Source organism: Vidua macroura, chromosome 1 (genome assembly GCF_024509145.1).
Source record: "Vidua macroura isolate BioBank_ID:100142 chromosome 1, ASM2450914v1, whole genome shotgun sequence".
Lineage (NCBI taxonomy): Eukaryota > Metazoa > Chordata > Aves > Passeriformes > Viduidae > Vidua > Vidua macroura.
In genome coordinates this window covers 137,855,834-137,872,524 of record NC_071571.1, presented here as the reverse complement: position 1 = coordinate 137,872,524, position 16,691 = coordinate 137,855,834, and the positions used below count along the sequence as shown (strand labels likewise).

At 36.7% G+C, this 16,691-nt stretch overlaps 1 protein-coding gene across 3 annotated transcripts in view; it reads left to right on the top strand.

The window, feature by feature from the left end:
- Window positions 1-16,691, top strand: part of CSMD3 (CUB and Sushi multiple domains 3) — a 585,002-nt gene that overhangs the window by 544,975 nt on the left and 23,336 nt on the right. For all 3 annotated transcript variants that reach the window (XM_053983153.1, XM_053983147.1, XM_053983136.1), the window contains 4 exons: window positions 3,139-3,318; window positions 7,024-7,197; window positions 14,041-14,214; window positions 14,466-14,539. In XM_053983153.1, coding sequence (XP_053839128.1) covers window positions 3,139-3,318; window positions 7,024-7,197; window positions 14,041-14,214; window positions 14,466-14,539 — 602 coding nt within the window. The remainder of the gene's footprint in view (window positions 1-3,138; window positions 3,319-7,023; window positions 7,198-14,040; window positions 14,215-14,465; window positions 14,540-16,691) is intronic.

Here is a 16,691-nt window from a genome sequence, read left to right as displayed (position 1 = left end):
GCTTACATGATCTACCTACTTTAATTCTTTACTAGTATATATAGTCAGTCTTGTTTATGTTTTTTGGTATGACATATCCAGAGATTTTTTTATTTTAATTGCTTTACTTAATCTTGAAAAATTAGCAGTATATTTTTCTGTTCTTCCAGAGAATAGAAAATAAAAACCTTGTAATGAACACTTGAGGATTCTTTTCATAATGAAAAGGTTTTTCCAAGGTCAAAACTGTTGTCCCATTTTGACATATCATCTTCTGTTTGGCCTCTTCATTAACCTTAAAACTCCTTTGGCTACCCAACTAACAGAAGCTATTACAGCATTTCTAACATTCATAATGAGCATTTTGCAACACTTTATTTTCAAGCCCATCTGTTCCTTCTTTATTACATGTCCTAGTTCATCTTTTAGTAGTAATTATGAAAATTTTACATTTATGTGATGAAGGAGACTACCTATCATTTTGAAGAAACATATCCTCATCAGAGGTATAGCAAACTGTTTTTTAAATTTTGAACACACTTACAGCAACCCAAATAGAAGCTAAAAGCTAGGTTATAAAACTTGTTGTGTTTTTAAATCCATCTTTAATGGATTTTTGCAGTCATAAAGCCTGAGAGAGAGCCCAGTGTTTTTGTTTATTATTTTACAAATTAGAATGAGAACCAGATTAATTGTACCAAAGATAAAGGTGGTTTGTGATGTCAACTGCATCTATATTTTTTCTTGTATTTTAGAATAACATTTTACTGAAATACATGCCAAAACAGTCTTCTCAAGACACATTACTCAGGTAGAAACATGAGATTTTAACTTGAAATATGTTGACGGAGGAAGTATCATAGTAAAACAAAGAGAAGGAGATTCAAGATATACCACTTTTGTTTAGTCAAGGCGTTATCAAAATTTAGAGGGTTTAGAGCTGACACTGTGAGAAGAGAATAGTGCAGATAATTTTATACTCCTTTAAAATTAAGTCTGGGAGCCCTGGGCAGTGTACTCAGACAGCACTGACACATGTGCAATGTCATGCCTAGACCATAGCAAGCTATAATAGGATTTTCTTAGAAAAAGCTTTCTTAGCAAGCTATTATAGGATTTTCTTAGAAAGAACCAATGCTACCATTTCTGCATCCAAATAGAAACAACGTTCTTGTGAGAGCTTCTTGTTGCGCTGCTCAATAAAAAGCAAGGCCGTGCAGTCAGCAAGGTGCAATCACTGAGTGCCTGCAGCAACTCTGTTGCCAGGAGCTGGCTGAGGCTGTGCCTGGACAAGAGATCTGTGTGGCACAGCACAGCTCTGAAGGCCACCCTGGCTGTGCAGCACGGGCCTGGGATTCCCCACCTCCACTCTATTGGGATTCACTGGCTCTCAACAGGAAATGCCCTTCTGGTCAGCATCACTGCAACAGTTTATGATGCTTTTGCCTAAAATAGTGACTTGAGTGAAGGTGGTCCAACTGAAATGAAATAAGCATCGGAGGAAAAAAGGGTAAAGGAATTAGGTTTATATTTTAATTCAGTCAAAACAATAGTATAGCTGTAAAAATATTGAGGATTATTTCAGTAAAATTTACACATTAATTATAGTAAATGGGATATTTCAAATAATAAAGTTTCACAGTATTTTAATGTATGTGTGTAAATAAGATAGGCAGTTCTATCTTTCCCAGTTCTATATTACTTAAAAAGTGAACAGGAAAAATCTATGGCTTTTTAATTTAAAAAAAAATGAAAAGAGTGAAAAAAAAAAAAAAGAGTATTGAAATTACTCTGCTACCAGGTAAACTAAAATAGGCTGATCTCCAGTTTTCTTTATCAGTACATTAGCTACCTGTTTTCTTTATCAGTACATTAGCTACCTTTACAGTAATCCAAATAACCCTATAGTATGTTTTCTAGTCTCTTCAGTATCCATACAGTGATTGCATGGGACATTTAAAGATTTGATATATGCTGTGTAATTAATATCTACTCACTCAGACCATGGTAAACTGTAGAAAAAGTATACTATATATATCTTAGATTCTCAGGTCCTGAGGTCAAGGGAGCTACACCACAAATATGAAGTCATGGATTTTTGTGACTTTGGAGATCCAGATCCAGAAAGGGTGACATTCATATCAGCCATGCTTTGGCATTGAGTTAGAAGTGGCCAGGATGTGTACTCTGTCCAGAACACTGCTTCTCACACTTTTCCAGAAGAAATAGCAATGCTGTTGGGTGATTTTAAGTTTACTATAAAATAAACCATAAACACATGGGATGCTATATTTCATATGAACTAGATTTTTCCCCTTTTCACTTTTTTTAGCATTGCCATTAGTGTTCTCTAGACTTCTTACTCTAAAAACTGTTCCAGAAATTGATAGATCCAGTTGACCAGATCTGAGGGGAACTTACCTGTTTTAACATTATTCTCATATTACAATGATATAAAACTTTTTATTAACTCCTTATGAGTATTTTATTTTGTTAGGAAATTAAATTATCTCCTGACACTAGAAGTCATAAAAAGTTTTACAGCCACTCCAAGACATTAAAGTACTATAGACCTAGCTTTTATGTATGCCATAGCCCATGTTTGGGGGTCACCTGAATATTCTCACCTGTTTATGTACATAGCAACTATGCGAGCATTTATAAAGTGAGAAGCTTTTGCAGGCATACATTTTAAATTTTCCAGATTTTGTTTCCTTTCAGGATACCATAGAAAAGTAAAGTAAGTAATGGGCATCTACTTTTTTAATAATGAAACTGAATTGATAGGAAAATTTTAGCATATCAAAGGGTGGTAGTGGCATATGTATTAATTCTTGCCTTTTTTCTTTTTTTTTTTTTCATATTGTACTCTTGAAATTTTGGCAATCAAAAATTGTACAGTACTTTACTACTACTGTTGAACTAAAGTATTAATGTTCTCCAAATATAACTGTTATATAGCTCCACATATGTTTGACAGCTAATTAGGATGACATATCTTTATGTTCTTTTGGTGGAGATAAGATTTATGTTACTTTTTTATTCTCCTTTTTTTTTCCCCAATCAATGCCTAGTTTTTAATGGTTTTTTTTTCTCCCTCACATATAGATAAATCTCACTTAGATTTTAAAATTTTAAAATATGTTCCTCAACTTGCAGTCATCAGTTGTGGAGATCCAGGAGTCCCAGCCAATGGCATGAGATATGGTGATGATTATGTTGTTGGACAAAATGTTACTTATATGTGCCAACCCGGTTATACAATGGAAGCAAATAGCTCCTTAATTCGCACTTGTACTAGCAATGGCACGTGGAGTGGAGCAATCCCAACTTGCAAAGGTACATCATTTATTTTGCTTGTCAGCTATTTCTTCTATGACATTTATCTACACTGTTTGTTGCAAATTGTTAACTTATTGTGTATTTCCACAGAAATCAAAACTTACTTTTAGTATGAATATATTGAATTGATTTCTTTGGCTGCAGAAACAATGACTTCATCCTTTGCTTCTTTTCTCTTTTATATTCCTACAAACACAGTGTATTGAACATCTTTTTATAGTTCTGTAGAATAATTTATTACTTTGCTGTATGGTTTAGATTTGTTAATTGCAGTTAGCATGTCATAAGAAAGTAACCATATATATGTCCCTGCTTTTACAAACAGAACACTCAAACATGTAAAAGACACCTCTGGGAAAGATCTATATATATATACAAACTGAACTTTGTCAAAGGCAAATTCATCTGAATTGCTCTGTCTATAATACTAAGATTTTTTTTCCCGAGCCCTCCTTTATTAGACGGGCACCTTTAAGCATCACCTTGCTACCAAAAGACTAAATCCTTCTTTCAAATTTCCCAATAAAGATTTTCTATGTCATGTTATTTTCTCTACTGTGGAAGTCGAAAGAATTAATCTCAAGTTATTCCTTCTTTCTCTTCTTCAAATTGCATACCTGATTTTTATGGTTTTTTTGTTCGTTGGGTTGGTTTTTTTTTGTTGTTGTTGTTGTTGTAGATAGGTTTGGGGTTTTTTAATATACCCTGTTAAAATTTTAACAGAGAAAAATCTGAATGTAACTGAAAGACAAACTTATCTGTCTGATCAAAAATATTTTCTCTGAGAAACTCACTTGCTCAAACCTAAAACAAATTCTCTCTAGAGTAATTCTTCTCTCTCCTTGATACTACATCTGTAGAAAAGCAGCATTACCATTTGGTGTTTTCTTTCTAGGTCACACTAAGTCTATCTGAGCTCTATTCTTTCAAAACTTAGTTACCTTTGTACTTACTTTTTCTTATCTATCTTCCTTCTGTTTCATTTCAAGGAAACAAAGTAACATACCTGCTAAGCAGCACTCATTTTCCTCCCATGAATTCATTTGTCAAACTAGATCAAATTAATTTCAAATCTCCACCACATTTGCAATTACTTTTCTTGCTGAACACAGTTTTCCCAATATCTTACCAAGTCCAGTTTAATTCTAATTCACCTTTGACAGTATCAATTTTTAAGTTATCTTCCTGACAGTTTCTTAAGGATGAAATCCTTAAGATATTTCAAGCATTGAAATCCTCTTAACATTTCACTTTTTTTCCTATTTGCATTGTGCTCATAGATAGCCTCAGTTTCAATTAAAAAATTATTTTAAAAACTGAAGAATGGACATAATGGTCATATGGACCAAGAGTCTGTCTGTGTCCAAGAATGGCTGTAAGTCAACAGCTAGAAGATCATAAGACAGAACAAGTGTTTTTGATAAAATTTCTCAACCTCAAATTCTTATGGTCTACAGGACACCTAACCGAGACCAGGAGACCTAAGTCTGATTTGACTCAAGCAGAATCACACAAATAAAGAATTTTATTGTCAATTTTAACTTCGAGTTTTTGAGTCCTTCTGGTTTTGGGTCATACATATTTAAGGCTTGTATAAGTGCTAATTAATAATCCTGTGAAGAATCTTTAGTGTTCTCAGAATTTCATTCTACTTTACATTAGTTTGTGTAAGTACACTAGGTAAGTTAATAATGCAATTAAAATAATGTATAATATGCAATATTGTAAAATGTATAACAATTAGTTTTTACTGTCAGAATTAAGTGTCAGGGTCCTTTGGTACTATTTAGTTAAAATAATTGGAAAATGAACTGGGCAGAAAACACATGCATATTTGTCACTGTGCCATTGAAAGAGAAGATATAAATACTGCTCTGCTATGCCAAGTTGGAAAAGTATGCATGTTCATCTGCAACTAAATATTCAAATATTCTAACACTGTCTTTTTTGCAGACTTGCATTTGTAATATACTTGTAGTTCTTAAACTGAGAATGTTGTGGTACATATTGATGTCTAAGTCTCTGACCAAAATAGAGAAACATTCTGGCTTGTGGCTGGGTATTGTTTTGTTTTCCTTTTCTCACCCTAAAATTCTGATGTTACATCTATTTTTTTCTACTTCTTCTCTCCTTTCCCAATTATCCACCAATATTTCCTCCCTTATTAGTCAGCTCAGAAGTTAAAATATACAGACCCTTTTAAAAGGACTAGTTGTGAAGCTCTTTGAGAATGAAGACAGAATTCTGCTGCTTAGAGCACTTATTTTGAATTACTTTTTTAAAAATATCATAGAAGTGTGGCAAAAACTATCATGTCCTTTTCTAGAACAAAACTAAGGTCCCAAGATCTAGATTTGATTTACTGACTGGCAAAGAATTATTTGATACTAGTATTCTCAAACAGCCATGAATGCTGCTGTAAAGGATTTTATGGCCTACATAACTGAGATTCTCACAATGAAGAGAATAATAAGAATGTCAAAGTGGTACACAGTGAACCCTATATGGTGCATAGTGAATGCAGGTTGCATTCAAATACATATTACTCATCACCTAGTACCTCTGAATTCTTTTAAGCCTGCAAGATGACAGCTGTTCTAAACATTAGTTTAAAGGTTATGGATGCAGCATTTAACTTCCTCCATTGTTGTGACCTGTGTGTTCTCTGCTTGATTTTTAATCACCACATCTTCTCATTTATCCCAACCTGCTTTACCAGATTAAATTGTATTCGATTTTTTTTTTCTTTCTTTCTCTTTTGCTAGCACAGTTTGCCCTTTTGTCTATCGCATTCATTCTATCAACTTAGTCTAAATTTTGTCCTTTCCCTTTTTGGTTTAGGTTTTCTTTCATCTAATTTCCTTAATACCTTTTCCCTTTAAAAGCTTTCAATTAAGAGTTGTCTGTTACTACAGTACTCTCCAGTGAATAACACTATTATCTTTATCATAACAGTTGTATCTCTTTATTTCTACTGCCTTCCTGTACTGTTTTTCAGTCCTCTTGCCTACAACCAAATAGGAAATATTTCTAATTTTTCCTAGGAGACCTGGCAATTACAAAATATACTGAAATACTTCTTCTTGGCCCTCTTAGAGGTAGAAATACTAACAGTTTCAAGGAATTGCAAATCCTTACATTTTCTCCCTATTGCTGGCAACTAGATGCTTTTTGGTAATTAACTACTCACAAAGCAAATAGTAATCAAACTGTGCTACTTAGAAACAGGCTTTCAAGTAATATTTTGGAACAATTGTCCTGGAATGTCATCCCTATGCATTAAATCTAGCAAATACATAAATTGGTCAACAGGAAGAAAATATTTTATTATTGTAACACTATAAAATATTTTTGTCTTAACAGACAAAAAAAAAAAAAATTGTAGTAGATTACCAGACATATCTTAAATATCATACACATCATAGTTTCCATACTGATTTTTAGGTAGTCTTCCTGTTTGGTTTGATGCAGCATCCTGATTTATTTAAGACACTTCATCAATCATCCACTGCCTCCTAAATGAAGGAAACCAGACATACTAACTTCAGGAAATGTGGCAAGAATATAGTGAGAAAGATAACATGCCCTGACTATATTGTCCTCTAAAAAAAGGTGAAATTAGCCCATATGGTTCTTCCAGTAATTGTGTACACTGGGGATATTTACAGCATCTGGGCCTAATTATTTTGAATATTATTGCAGCTGTTACCTGCCCAACTCCTCCGCAGATCTCTAATGGAAGGTTGGAAGGAACAAACTTGGACTGGGGATTTAGCATTAGCTATGTCTGCTCTCCAGGATATGAACTCTCTTTCCCTGCTGTTTTGACTTGTGTTGGGAATGGAACATGGAGTGGTGAAGTACCTCAGTGCTTACGTAAGTATTCACATCATAGTCTGTATTTTGCTGTTCAACTATTATGGTTTTCTCCTCTTTAATGTTTTCACTTTTTTCCCCCTCCCTCCCCCAGTAGCTCAATTAATTTCAAACCTGGGACAATTACAATCCTCCTAAAAATTTCTAAAATTTTCAAAAATTTTAATGTTTCTAGTACATTGAGAAGGTCATGGGTCATCTGTAAAATCTGTGTGAGCATATATGAGTCCTTAGACATAGACGCAAAAAAAATATTACAGGTAATGTGCACAACATAATCCAAGGCAATTCAAGATTAAAAGGTGCTGTCTTGTTTTCAGATCCAACTACATATGTGATAGGGTAACTTTCATTATAATCTCTTTTATTTCCTCATACTCATCCTATACTTCCTGTGATGTCACAGAGAATTTTTTCTGGCTGTAATGTTGACTAGGCCCTGGATGATTCTGTGACAATTACCTATTTTTCACCCTGAACTAAATTAACCTATATATTGTATGCAGTAAATTTTATTAATCTGAAAGTTATAAATAACTTTGATAACATTGATGGATTTTTGCATTGCTACAAATTTCATTATAGTATCCAATCCCGTACATTAAAAGTGATTGTGATTCTTCTGAGAGATATTAGATTGATTGCACTGAAGAAGGAGGTTTTGTAGTTATTTGCAGAATAATTATAGCATTCTGTAATGGTCTTCAAAAAGGAGTCTAACTGGAAGAGGATCATATCTTATTCATGGCTCTGAAATTTATTTTGAACTTGCCAAGTAGCTGTGCTTGCCAGGTAGCTTGCTAAATGTTGCAAAATGCACGTCTCTGTTATTTTACTATTTGTTTTCATTTTTCATCTCTTCCTGTCAAAAATTTTCTCCATTTTGGCTATATCCCAGTACCATGAAAGCATATAAAGATCATCTTTTATTTTCCTTTTTTTTCCAATTACGTTCTCATATCATCAACAACTTCTGACTGCTGCTGAGACTCTGTGTGCCAGAGGTGGAACATGATGAAAGACATTTTTTCTGGAAGAAAAAGAACGAGACCACTATTGCTTAAATTCTCTATGTAGAGCTCTTTTAGAGTCCACTATACTGTGAATATCAGAGACTATGAAAAAATATTTTCATGATTTGTTCTTGATTGAAAAATGGTGTCCTTTATTCATTTTTGGATACCACAAGCTATTTATGATTTTTAAAGTTGGAATGCTCAATACTGCAGTATACTCTGAAAAGTGGGCTCTATCTTTAAACTTTTTTAAAGGTATATTTAGCACAGAATGCAGCTGCCTGAGAATTAAAGGCTATTTCATGCAGATTACATTAACTGAAAGTTGTTGATGTGCAATGGTTATCCATTGGCCTGCAAGAGAAAACAATTGGCAGCCAGCGCTTGTTGAAGAGCTTAAGCTAGTTGCCATCTGGCAGAAATGAGGGGGAGCTGGTGAAAGTCATTCTCAATAAGCAGTTCCTGACATCAGAAATATATTTCCTAGCTTGGTTCCGCAGAGCCTGTAGCTGAAGATATGCAAGGTACAGTTATGACATAGAATAATTATTCAGAATGGAATATGACGATGTCCTTGGTCGAGTATTTGTCATCTATATCCCAGTAAATTTGTTTGCTTAATTACTCATGCAGTAATTTCAGTACTGCTGGTTTTATGTTTAGCAATAGATGGCAAAAATGTAGACCTATGCCAAAAAATTCCTAACTGCAGATATAACTTCAAATCATAGAATTATCACAGAATATAATGAATTGGAAGAGACCCATAAAGATCATTGAAGTTTGACGAGCCTACCCTCTCAGCCCCCCAAATCACCGGGCCAGCCCAGATATACGGGGCCTTGAGGGAAGGCACGTCAGGAGATGGTCACAGGTACAAAAGAGGCTCCAATTCCTGATGTGGTTCTCCAAGCTTGTTTAGTCCATGAGATGGAGGGGAAAAGAGAGAGCGAACAGGAAGGGTCATGGCCTTATCTAGGCTCTGGACAGGGAGGGCTTTCTGGCTCTCCGCCAACCCCAGGGGGGCAGGAAGGAAGGGACCCTGTTTATCTGATTCCAGTCATAGGGGTCCTCGAAAGGGAGAATAGTATAGCCCGAGCGCACTGTAACAGAAGTTCAGCTGCTGGCCCAGCACAGAACAACCCAAAGAATTGTACCCATGTACCTGAGATTTCCCCATCTACCCATGTCCAAAGATCTCTCAAAACCTGTCAGGCTTGGTGCTGTGACCACTTTCTTGAGCCTGCTCTGGTGTCCAACCATGCTCTGAGTGAAAAACCTTTTCTTGATATACAACCTCAATCTCCCTGACCTTCATATCATTCCCTTGGGTCTTGTCACTGGTTACCACACAGAAGGGATCACTGCTTGTCGTTTTGCGTCGTCTCGTGAAGAAGCTGAAGATCTCAATGAGGTCTTGCCACAGTCTCTTTTCTAGGCTGAACAAATCAAGTGACCTCAGACACTCCTCATGCAGCTTCCTCTCAAGGCCCTTCACTATCTTTGTTGCCCTCTTTTGCGTACTCTCTAATAGTTTTTCATCCTTGTATTGTGTCACCCAGAACTTCACACAACATTCAAGGTGAGGCTGCCCCAGTGCAGAGCAGAGTGGGACAATCCCCTCCTTGGCCCAGCTGGCAATGCTGTGCCTGATACCCCCAGGACATGGTTGGCCCCCCTGTCTGCCAGGGACTGCTGGCTCATATTCAACTAGTCACCAAGCAAGACCTCCAGGTGTCTTGCTGCAGTGCTGCTCTCCAGCAGTGTTTTCCTATTCTGAATGTACATCTAGGGTTGTCCCATCCCAGGTGCAGTGTTCTTGTTAAATTTCATATCATTGGTGATTGCCCAGTCCTCTCATCGGTCTGGATTTTTTCCTAGGGCACAGATGCCTTCAAGTGAGTAAACAGGTTCTCCCAGTTCACTGTCATCAGCAAACACACTTAGTATACCTTTGAGTCTAGGTATTTTAGGATTCTTCTGGACCTGTTTGTACCAGCTGTGTGGTATTCACAGTTAGAATCTGGCAGGTTAAAGTCCCCCAAAAGGACAAGAGAAGTTGATTTAGAGGTCTCCCTTAGTTCATTGAAGAATAATTTGCAAGTGGCAACATCCTGACTGTTGTAGACAGTCCTATAGTAGACCCCCATAACAACATCTGCTTTGTTTGTGTGTCCCTTAGTCCTTACCAAAGGCTCTTAACATGCCATAATGTCTTGGTCTTGGCCAGGACAGGGTTAATTTTTTGCAGTAGCTGGGAGGGGGCAGGGCTTAGTCCCAGGTGTTATTCTATAACACCTCACATCACTGCCAGGTGTGGGGGAAAGGACTCCTGTTTCTGAGGAGAAAGGTGGTCCTTCCAGTCAGAAAAACATGACTGTGGTCAGGTCAGATTGAGTTCTGCAGTAAATATTTTGCAAGTAAATCACCCTCTCTTTTGTAAACTTATGTAATTAATATCGTTGCTGTTTGTTTTCTTGTCTCATTGCTGTTGCCAGTAAATTGTTCTTATCTCAACCCACGATCTCTGCCTTTTGTGTCTGTAATTCTCAACCCCAGCCCGACACAGACCAAGAGGAGTAAAAAGAGAGCAGCAGGGTGCTTTTGGGGAATCATGGTGGGTGACCCTGAATTGGGAAGTACCATTCCTAAACCAGGACACATAACAAACAGCAAGCTCTGACACCCCTCTCCCCTGCCTCATCCCCCACGTCATTTGCCCTGCCTATCCCTCCTGAAGAGTGTGTAACCCACAGGACTGATCCCACCAGCTTTTGCTTGTGCCAAGGATGTCATATTTCATGGACTGAGTCAAGGCTTCTAGGTCCTCATGGAGAAGACTGAAGGATCTCACTAGTACTAAAACTGTGGCATGCCTTCCCATTGCTTATCACAGATGAACTTGATTTTGTCCCTTTCCCTCTTCCACTGTAGATTAAAGCTCTACTGGTCAGCCCTTCTAACTCCTGCACAAAAAACATTTTCTCTTCTGAGAAGAGAGTGTTCTGACTGCCATTGAATAGCAGTTGAACCAATGTTGTAGAGACCATAATATGATCAAAACCCCCAAAGTTCCTCTGACAACACCATCCTCAGAGCCATCTGTTGATCACTTGAGTCTGCCTGTTCCTTTTGGTATTCTTCCCTAAAACTGAAAGGATCGAAGAAAACACTAGATGTCTTCCTGATCCTTCAAACAATTGAACTGAGGCCTGAAATCTCTTTTGGTTACCCTTGGACTTCTCTTTGCTATCTCATTGCTGTGGCCATAAAAAACAGCAGATAATAATCACAGGGTTCTACCAGACTAGAGAGTTTTCTAGTAGTGTCCCAGGCTCCAGAGAGGCAGCAGGCTTCTCTGTAAGGTCCGGTTGGCATATTGGGTCCTCAGATTACCTCAGAGGGGTTCACTTGTAAAAACCACCATTCTTTTTATTTGACAGAGGTGGTCATGATGCAGGGGGTAGGTTATTTTGCCCTCCAATTCCAGAAGGACCTTAATCTGCATCTTAAGTTGTCAGTCCATCTAGTTCCAACACCTCATACCCATTTTGTTAGGGCACTTGGGAAGATGAGGCAGGCTGGATTTGCCTGTCCCTGCAAGTAATAACCTACTTCCATTTCCCCTCCTCTCTTAGATCCCCTCCTTCTGCCTGGTGGTGAGAGGGTAGGGGATCCTTTGTTTCGTGTGTCGTGGTTGGCTGGTATATTCATCTCAGCGGTGGTAGAATATGATACCACAAGTCAATCTCCTTGTCTGATGCTCCTCAGCCTGAATGCCTTCTCAAGAAGCTCAGTCACCAGGCTGAGCATCTCCTCTACCTGGGCACATCTTGGACAGGTGTGCTCACTGCTGCCATCAGACATTGAAAAGAAGTGTGTTGTTAATCCGTTAAATTTCTTCTAAGAATGAAACTAGCATCACAGTCTCAGTGCTATCAGAGTCCTTAGGAAAATACTTCCATTGAGAGTGGAAACAGTCATAAAACTTCCAGTTCACTGCAACTTTAGTTTGTTCTGTAGTCACCTGTTCTAGTATCAGAGGGAAACTGATGTGTTTTACCATGACACTGTTTTCTATACTTACTGATATAAGAGGAAGATATTCAGTAGATATTCAATGACTAGGTCAGCTTGACTGACAACTAAGTGGTGGAGTTTACTTAGTTTTAGAAAAAAGGAATAAATTCACCAAAACCTCATTTTTAAATGTGAAAATTGTTTTACCCTTCAGAGTTGTTGTTACTTTGTTGGTGCAAAGAACTGTTAGGAAACAATTTCAAATCCCTGTGTTAAAAATTTTAAGTGTTTCATGTATTCTCAAATTAAGACTCAGAATTTTTTAGTGAAAGTATAACAACTATGATCTGTCATTTACAAATGAAGTACACTGTGTGTACACTATGTGGCACTATCCCCAATCCATAGATCTTTTCAGAATTTGGCCCAGAATTCTGCACACAGTCCCCTGTCACCTAAAGTGATGAAATTGCATATATTTCTGGTATGTTGCACATTTAGCCCTTTTTCTTCACCAGTGTGGGTGGGCATAGATTTCCCATACAGTCAGTGTCTGAAGAAAGAAGCAGAGAGCAGGAACATTTCATGTGAGCAGTTTCTTTGGAAAGCTTAAAACATGGGTGACAAAGATAGAAACATTACAAATGTATTTTGAAGATTGTTGTTTGAGAGGCATAATTTAACCTATGTTTGTAGATAAGAAAGATTGAGCAATAAATTCCACTGTCTGTACAGCATATCTATTTAGAAACATTACTGAACATGCACAAGTTAGGGGGTTTTATTATTACTATTATTATTATTACACAATTTTCTGCCTGATATGAAATTAGACTACACAATACTGGAATTCATGATGTGTCAAGGAATAATATAGTCTGATGACATAGGGTTTGCCATAGCTGATTTAATTTCCTGGATCAGTTATTCAAAGTCCAGCTTCTGACATTATTCAATACTTTTACTGCAGAATGGCAGAAGAAGGCCTGTAAATTTGCTAACAGTGCATTTACTCAGTTATGACATGCTATAGACATAAGGAATCCTTAGGTGATAGGAATAAGGTAAAAATATCCATTTAAGAACAGATTTTTATGAGTGAAATTTATCCTGTCTAATAACAGTTTATGAGTATCTGACTTTTAGATTGCTACAGAAGTTACTTTTTTTTTTTTTTTTAATTTCATTATTGTTAACTGTCCTAACTTTCAAGTACTGTAGTTCCATACATACCAAATCTTACCTTTCAGTGAAGGATGAGGAAGCAGGACTTTATGATTCCTAAAATCTATCTGCTAAATCCTTTAGTCATACAAAAATGTTGAGCACTGGGTAGGTGGCAAGAAAGCCACCTTTCCCTCATAGGGGACGAGGGAAGATTGACATGAAAGTTTGATACACTCTTTGATTGCTCTCTAAAGATTTGCAGATTGATGTGGTTTGGGGCATGGAGGAATTGTGAATATTTGGACTTTAATAAAATAAGTTGTCAATTTGATTTATTAAGTGTGAGGTACTGATCAAGCACATATATAGTCATTTTGAACAACTATCAGAATTAGTACAATCTAGCAGACTAAATATTATATAGCTAGTCTCTCTGAATTCCTATTAAATGTTTCCATATTTGACCCATGTTTAATAAAATAAATACAAAATTTGAAGTAATTTCTTCACTTAGGTCAATTAAGGGTTTTTTTGGGGGGGGGGGGGGTTTGTTTGTTTGTTTGTTTGTTTTGTTAGTTTGTTTTCTTGGTTTTTTTTTAATAAATGCCACATTCAATTTCTATCATGTCTTTTTTCACAGCAACGTTTTGTGGTGACCCTGGAATACCTGCTCAAGGGAAAAGAGAAGGCAAAAGCTTCATCTATCAGTCAGAAGTCTCTTTCAGCTGCAACCCTCCTTTTATTTTAGTTGGCTCTAGCACCAGGATTTGCCAAGCAGATGGAACATGGAGTGGTTCTTCTCCTCGATGCATAGGTATGATTATGCCCATGAATTTAAATTTCTTTTAATGCTTATTATTCCTCTTCTTGCTAAGTCATTTTAGGATTTTTCCGTTATTTTGAATTATCTTGGTGTTATTATACTAAGAATCAAATCACTTTATTTTTGTCTTTGTGATTGGCTTATTGCATGTTGCTGATCAAGCTTAATTTTGTCATACAATCATGTATTTAATTAAAATACTGTAATTTGTTTTGTCTTTAATATATTGCAATTTTTTTTAGAACCTACTCGTACAGCATGTGAAAATCCAGGAGTCCCAAGGCATGGGTCACAAAACAACACATTTGGCTATCAGGTAGAGTACACTTTTTTTTTTATTAACTTGCATAAATATTTAAATATTTTATCCTACCTCAAAGTCTAGAAACATCTGGTTAGAGGTTCAGAGACTGCTTCTGTAAGAGTTGTTTGCTGCTGTGTTACTCTGTTTCCTTATTTCTAGCTGTTAGATTACACTAACACTGTGTTCCTATCAGCAATGCACTACATGAAAAACTCGTGATCAAGTTCCCCTTGATTTCACTTTGAAGGCTTTCAGTATCTCCTGCCAATATATAAGTGCTTCCTACAATTTATTAAATAGGCTTTTTTCTCCTTGAAAGTATGTATACTGTGTGTCAAACTGCTAGTATAGACATACTCTAAAACCAGGCCTTTTTTCTTGAGAGAAAATCTGTTTGGAACCACAAATGAATTACAGAGTCCCAGACCTGTTAGGAGAACTTCTAGTCCACTCCCCCTTCTTAAAACAGGGTCAGCTAGAACAGGTTTATGAGGGCTGTCTCCATGTGGTTTTGAATATTTGCAGAGATGGAGACTCAGCAGTGCCTCTGGGCATCTTGTTCCAAACTGATCACCCATACAGTGAAAATGAACACTTTTTTCTTAGTTTTGAAGAGATTTTTCTATGTTTCAAATTATACTTATTTCTTCTTGTTGTGTCTCTGGGCACCACTGAAGATTATTTGCTTCTGTTGCTTGTCCTGCCCCCAGGGTTTTGTTTTTTTTTTTTTTTGCAGGCTGGATAACCCCAGGTCTTTAAGCTACTCCTTGTATTTCAGATGCTGTAGTCCCTTAATCAATTTTGTGGCCCATCACTGGACCAAATATTGTCCTTGTCTCTCTTGCCCTGGTGAGCCCTGCACTGGACCCAGCACTCACTTGTGACTCACTGGGGCTAGCAGAGGAGAAGAAGCACTTTCCTTGACCTGTTTTCACTGCTCTGCCTGATGCTCCCTGGAGACTGTTGACCACATTTTATACAAGGCTGTGTTGTGGCAAATGGTGCTTACATATGTTTCTTACATATTTCTGTTCAGAATTGTGAAACTGAAAATTATTTTGAACTGCTGATTTTCTAATTCACACAAAGCACTTATGTCAGTGAGATGTTTTCATAAGTGAATGGTTTAGAAATGCAAAATTGTACCTTATAATTTGCTAGGAATCTTGTGAAGAGAGAGCCTAATCTATCCTGCAATATCTGTGTTTGATGTCAGGGCTGAAAGCTCCAGGCATATGAAAAGGGATAAACAGCAGCTTCTAGCAGTACCTAGCAGCTCCACAGCTGTATGGGGTCTCTGTCTAGTAGGAGGAGAATAAAAAACTGCAGTTGGCTGGAAATGCAAGAATGGGCTGGGTGAAATTTGTACAAATTTGCAAAATTAAATTAGTTTTTAAAAACAAATTGTAGCTAAAGACTTCTGAAAGTTTAATGGTCAAAAATTTCTTTGGTTTATCATTTTGGTGGCCTTTATGCAGTACTACTCTGGCTTGGTTTTTAGCAATATTTGGGTTTTCAGATTGTGCTAGATCACGATCATATGCAAGTGATAATAAAATTGCCTAAGTCTTCTCTAGGAACTAAAAGTGCAGCTTTGTGCCAAGATAGGATAAGTAGGGGCAGACCTTTGGCTAACTTTGTTTAGTTATAATACAATATTATCCTAGAGGACAACTCTTTATTGAACTTTGTATCAAATAAATAATTTATTAAGCATTTGTTATAATTTTATTATCACAGTTTCACATATTAATCAGCTTTCATTGTAGAAGGTAAGGCAGTCTCTCATTTGTGCTGTAGTTGTTGTGAGTAAAATATCACTCACAGCTCACATGAAACTGTTAAAATATCAAGCAAAATGTCAATTAACAAATCATTCATAAAATAAGTGTAAATGCTGGCAGAGTTTACAACCCTGTAAATTCTAAAAAGAAAAATTTTAAAATTGTAAATAGGTATAAGGTTAGTGCCCAGTATTTAAGGTGTATGTGCTTTAGTCTCCTTACCCAGCCAGCAACTTTTTCTCCTGTTCACACAATGAATTTGATTTTATGTAGTAACTGAATGTGCAGCTTCTGGTTACTCTAAGTATGATTGCTTAGTTAATACATAACAGAGTAGAATTATCAGTCATACAGATGAAGCTGAGCTTAGTTCTTGATTG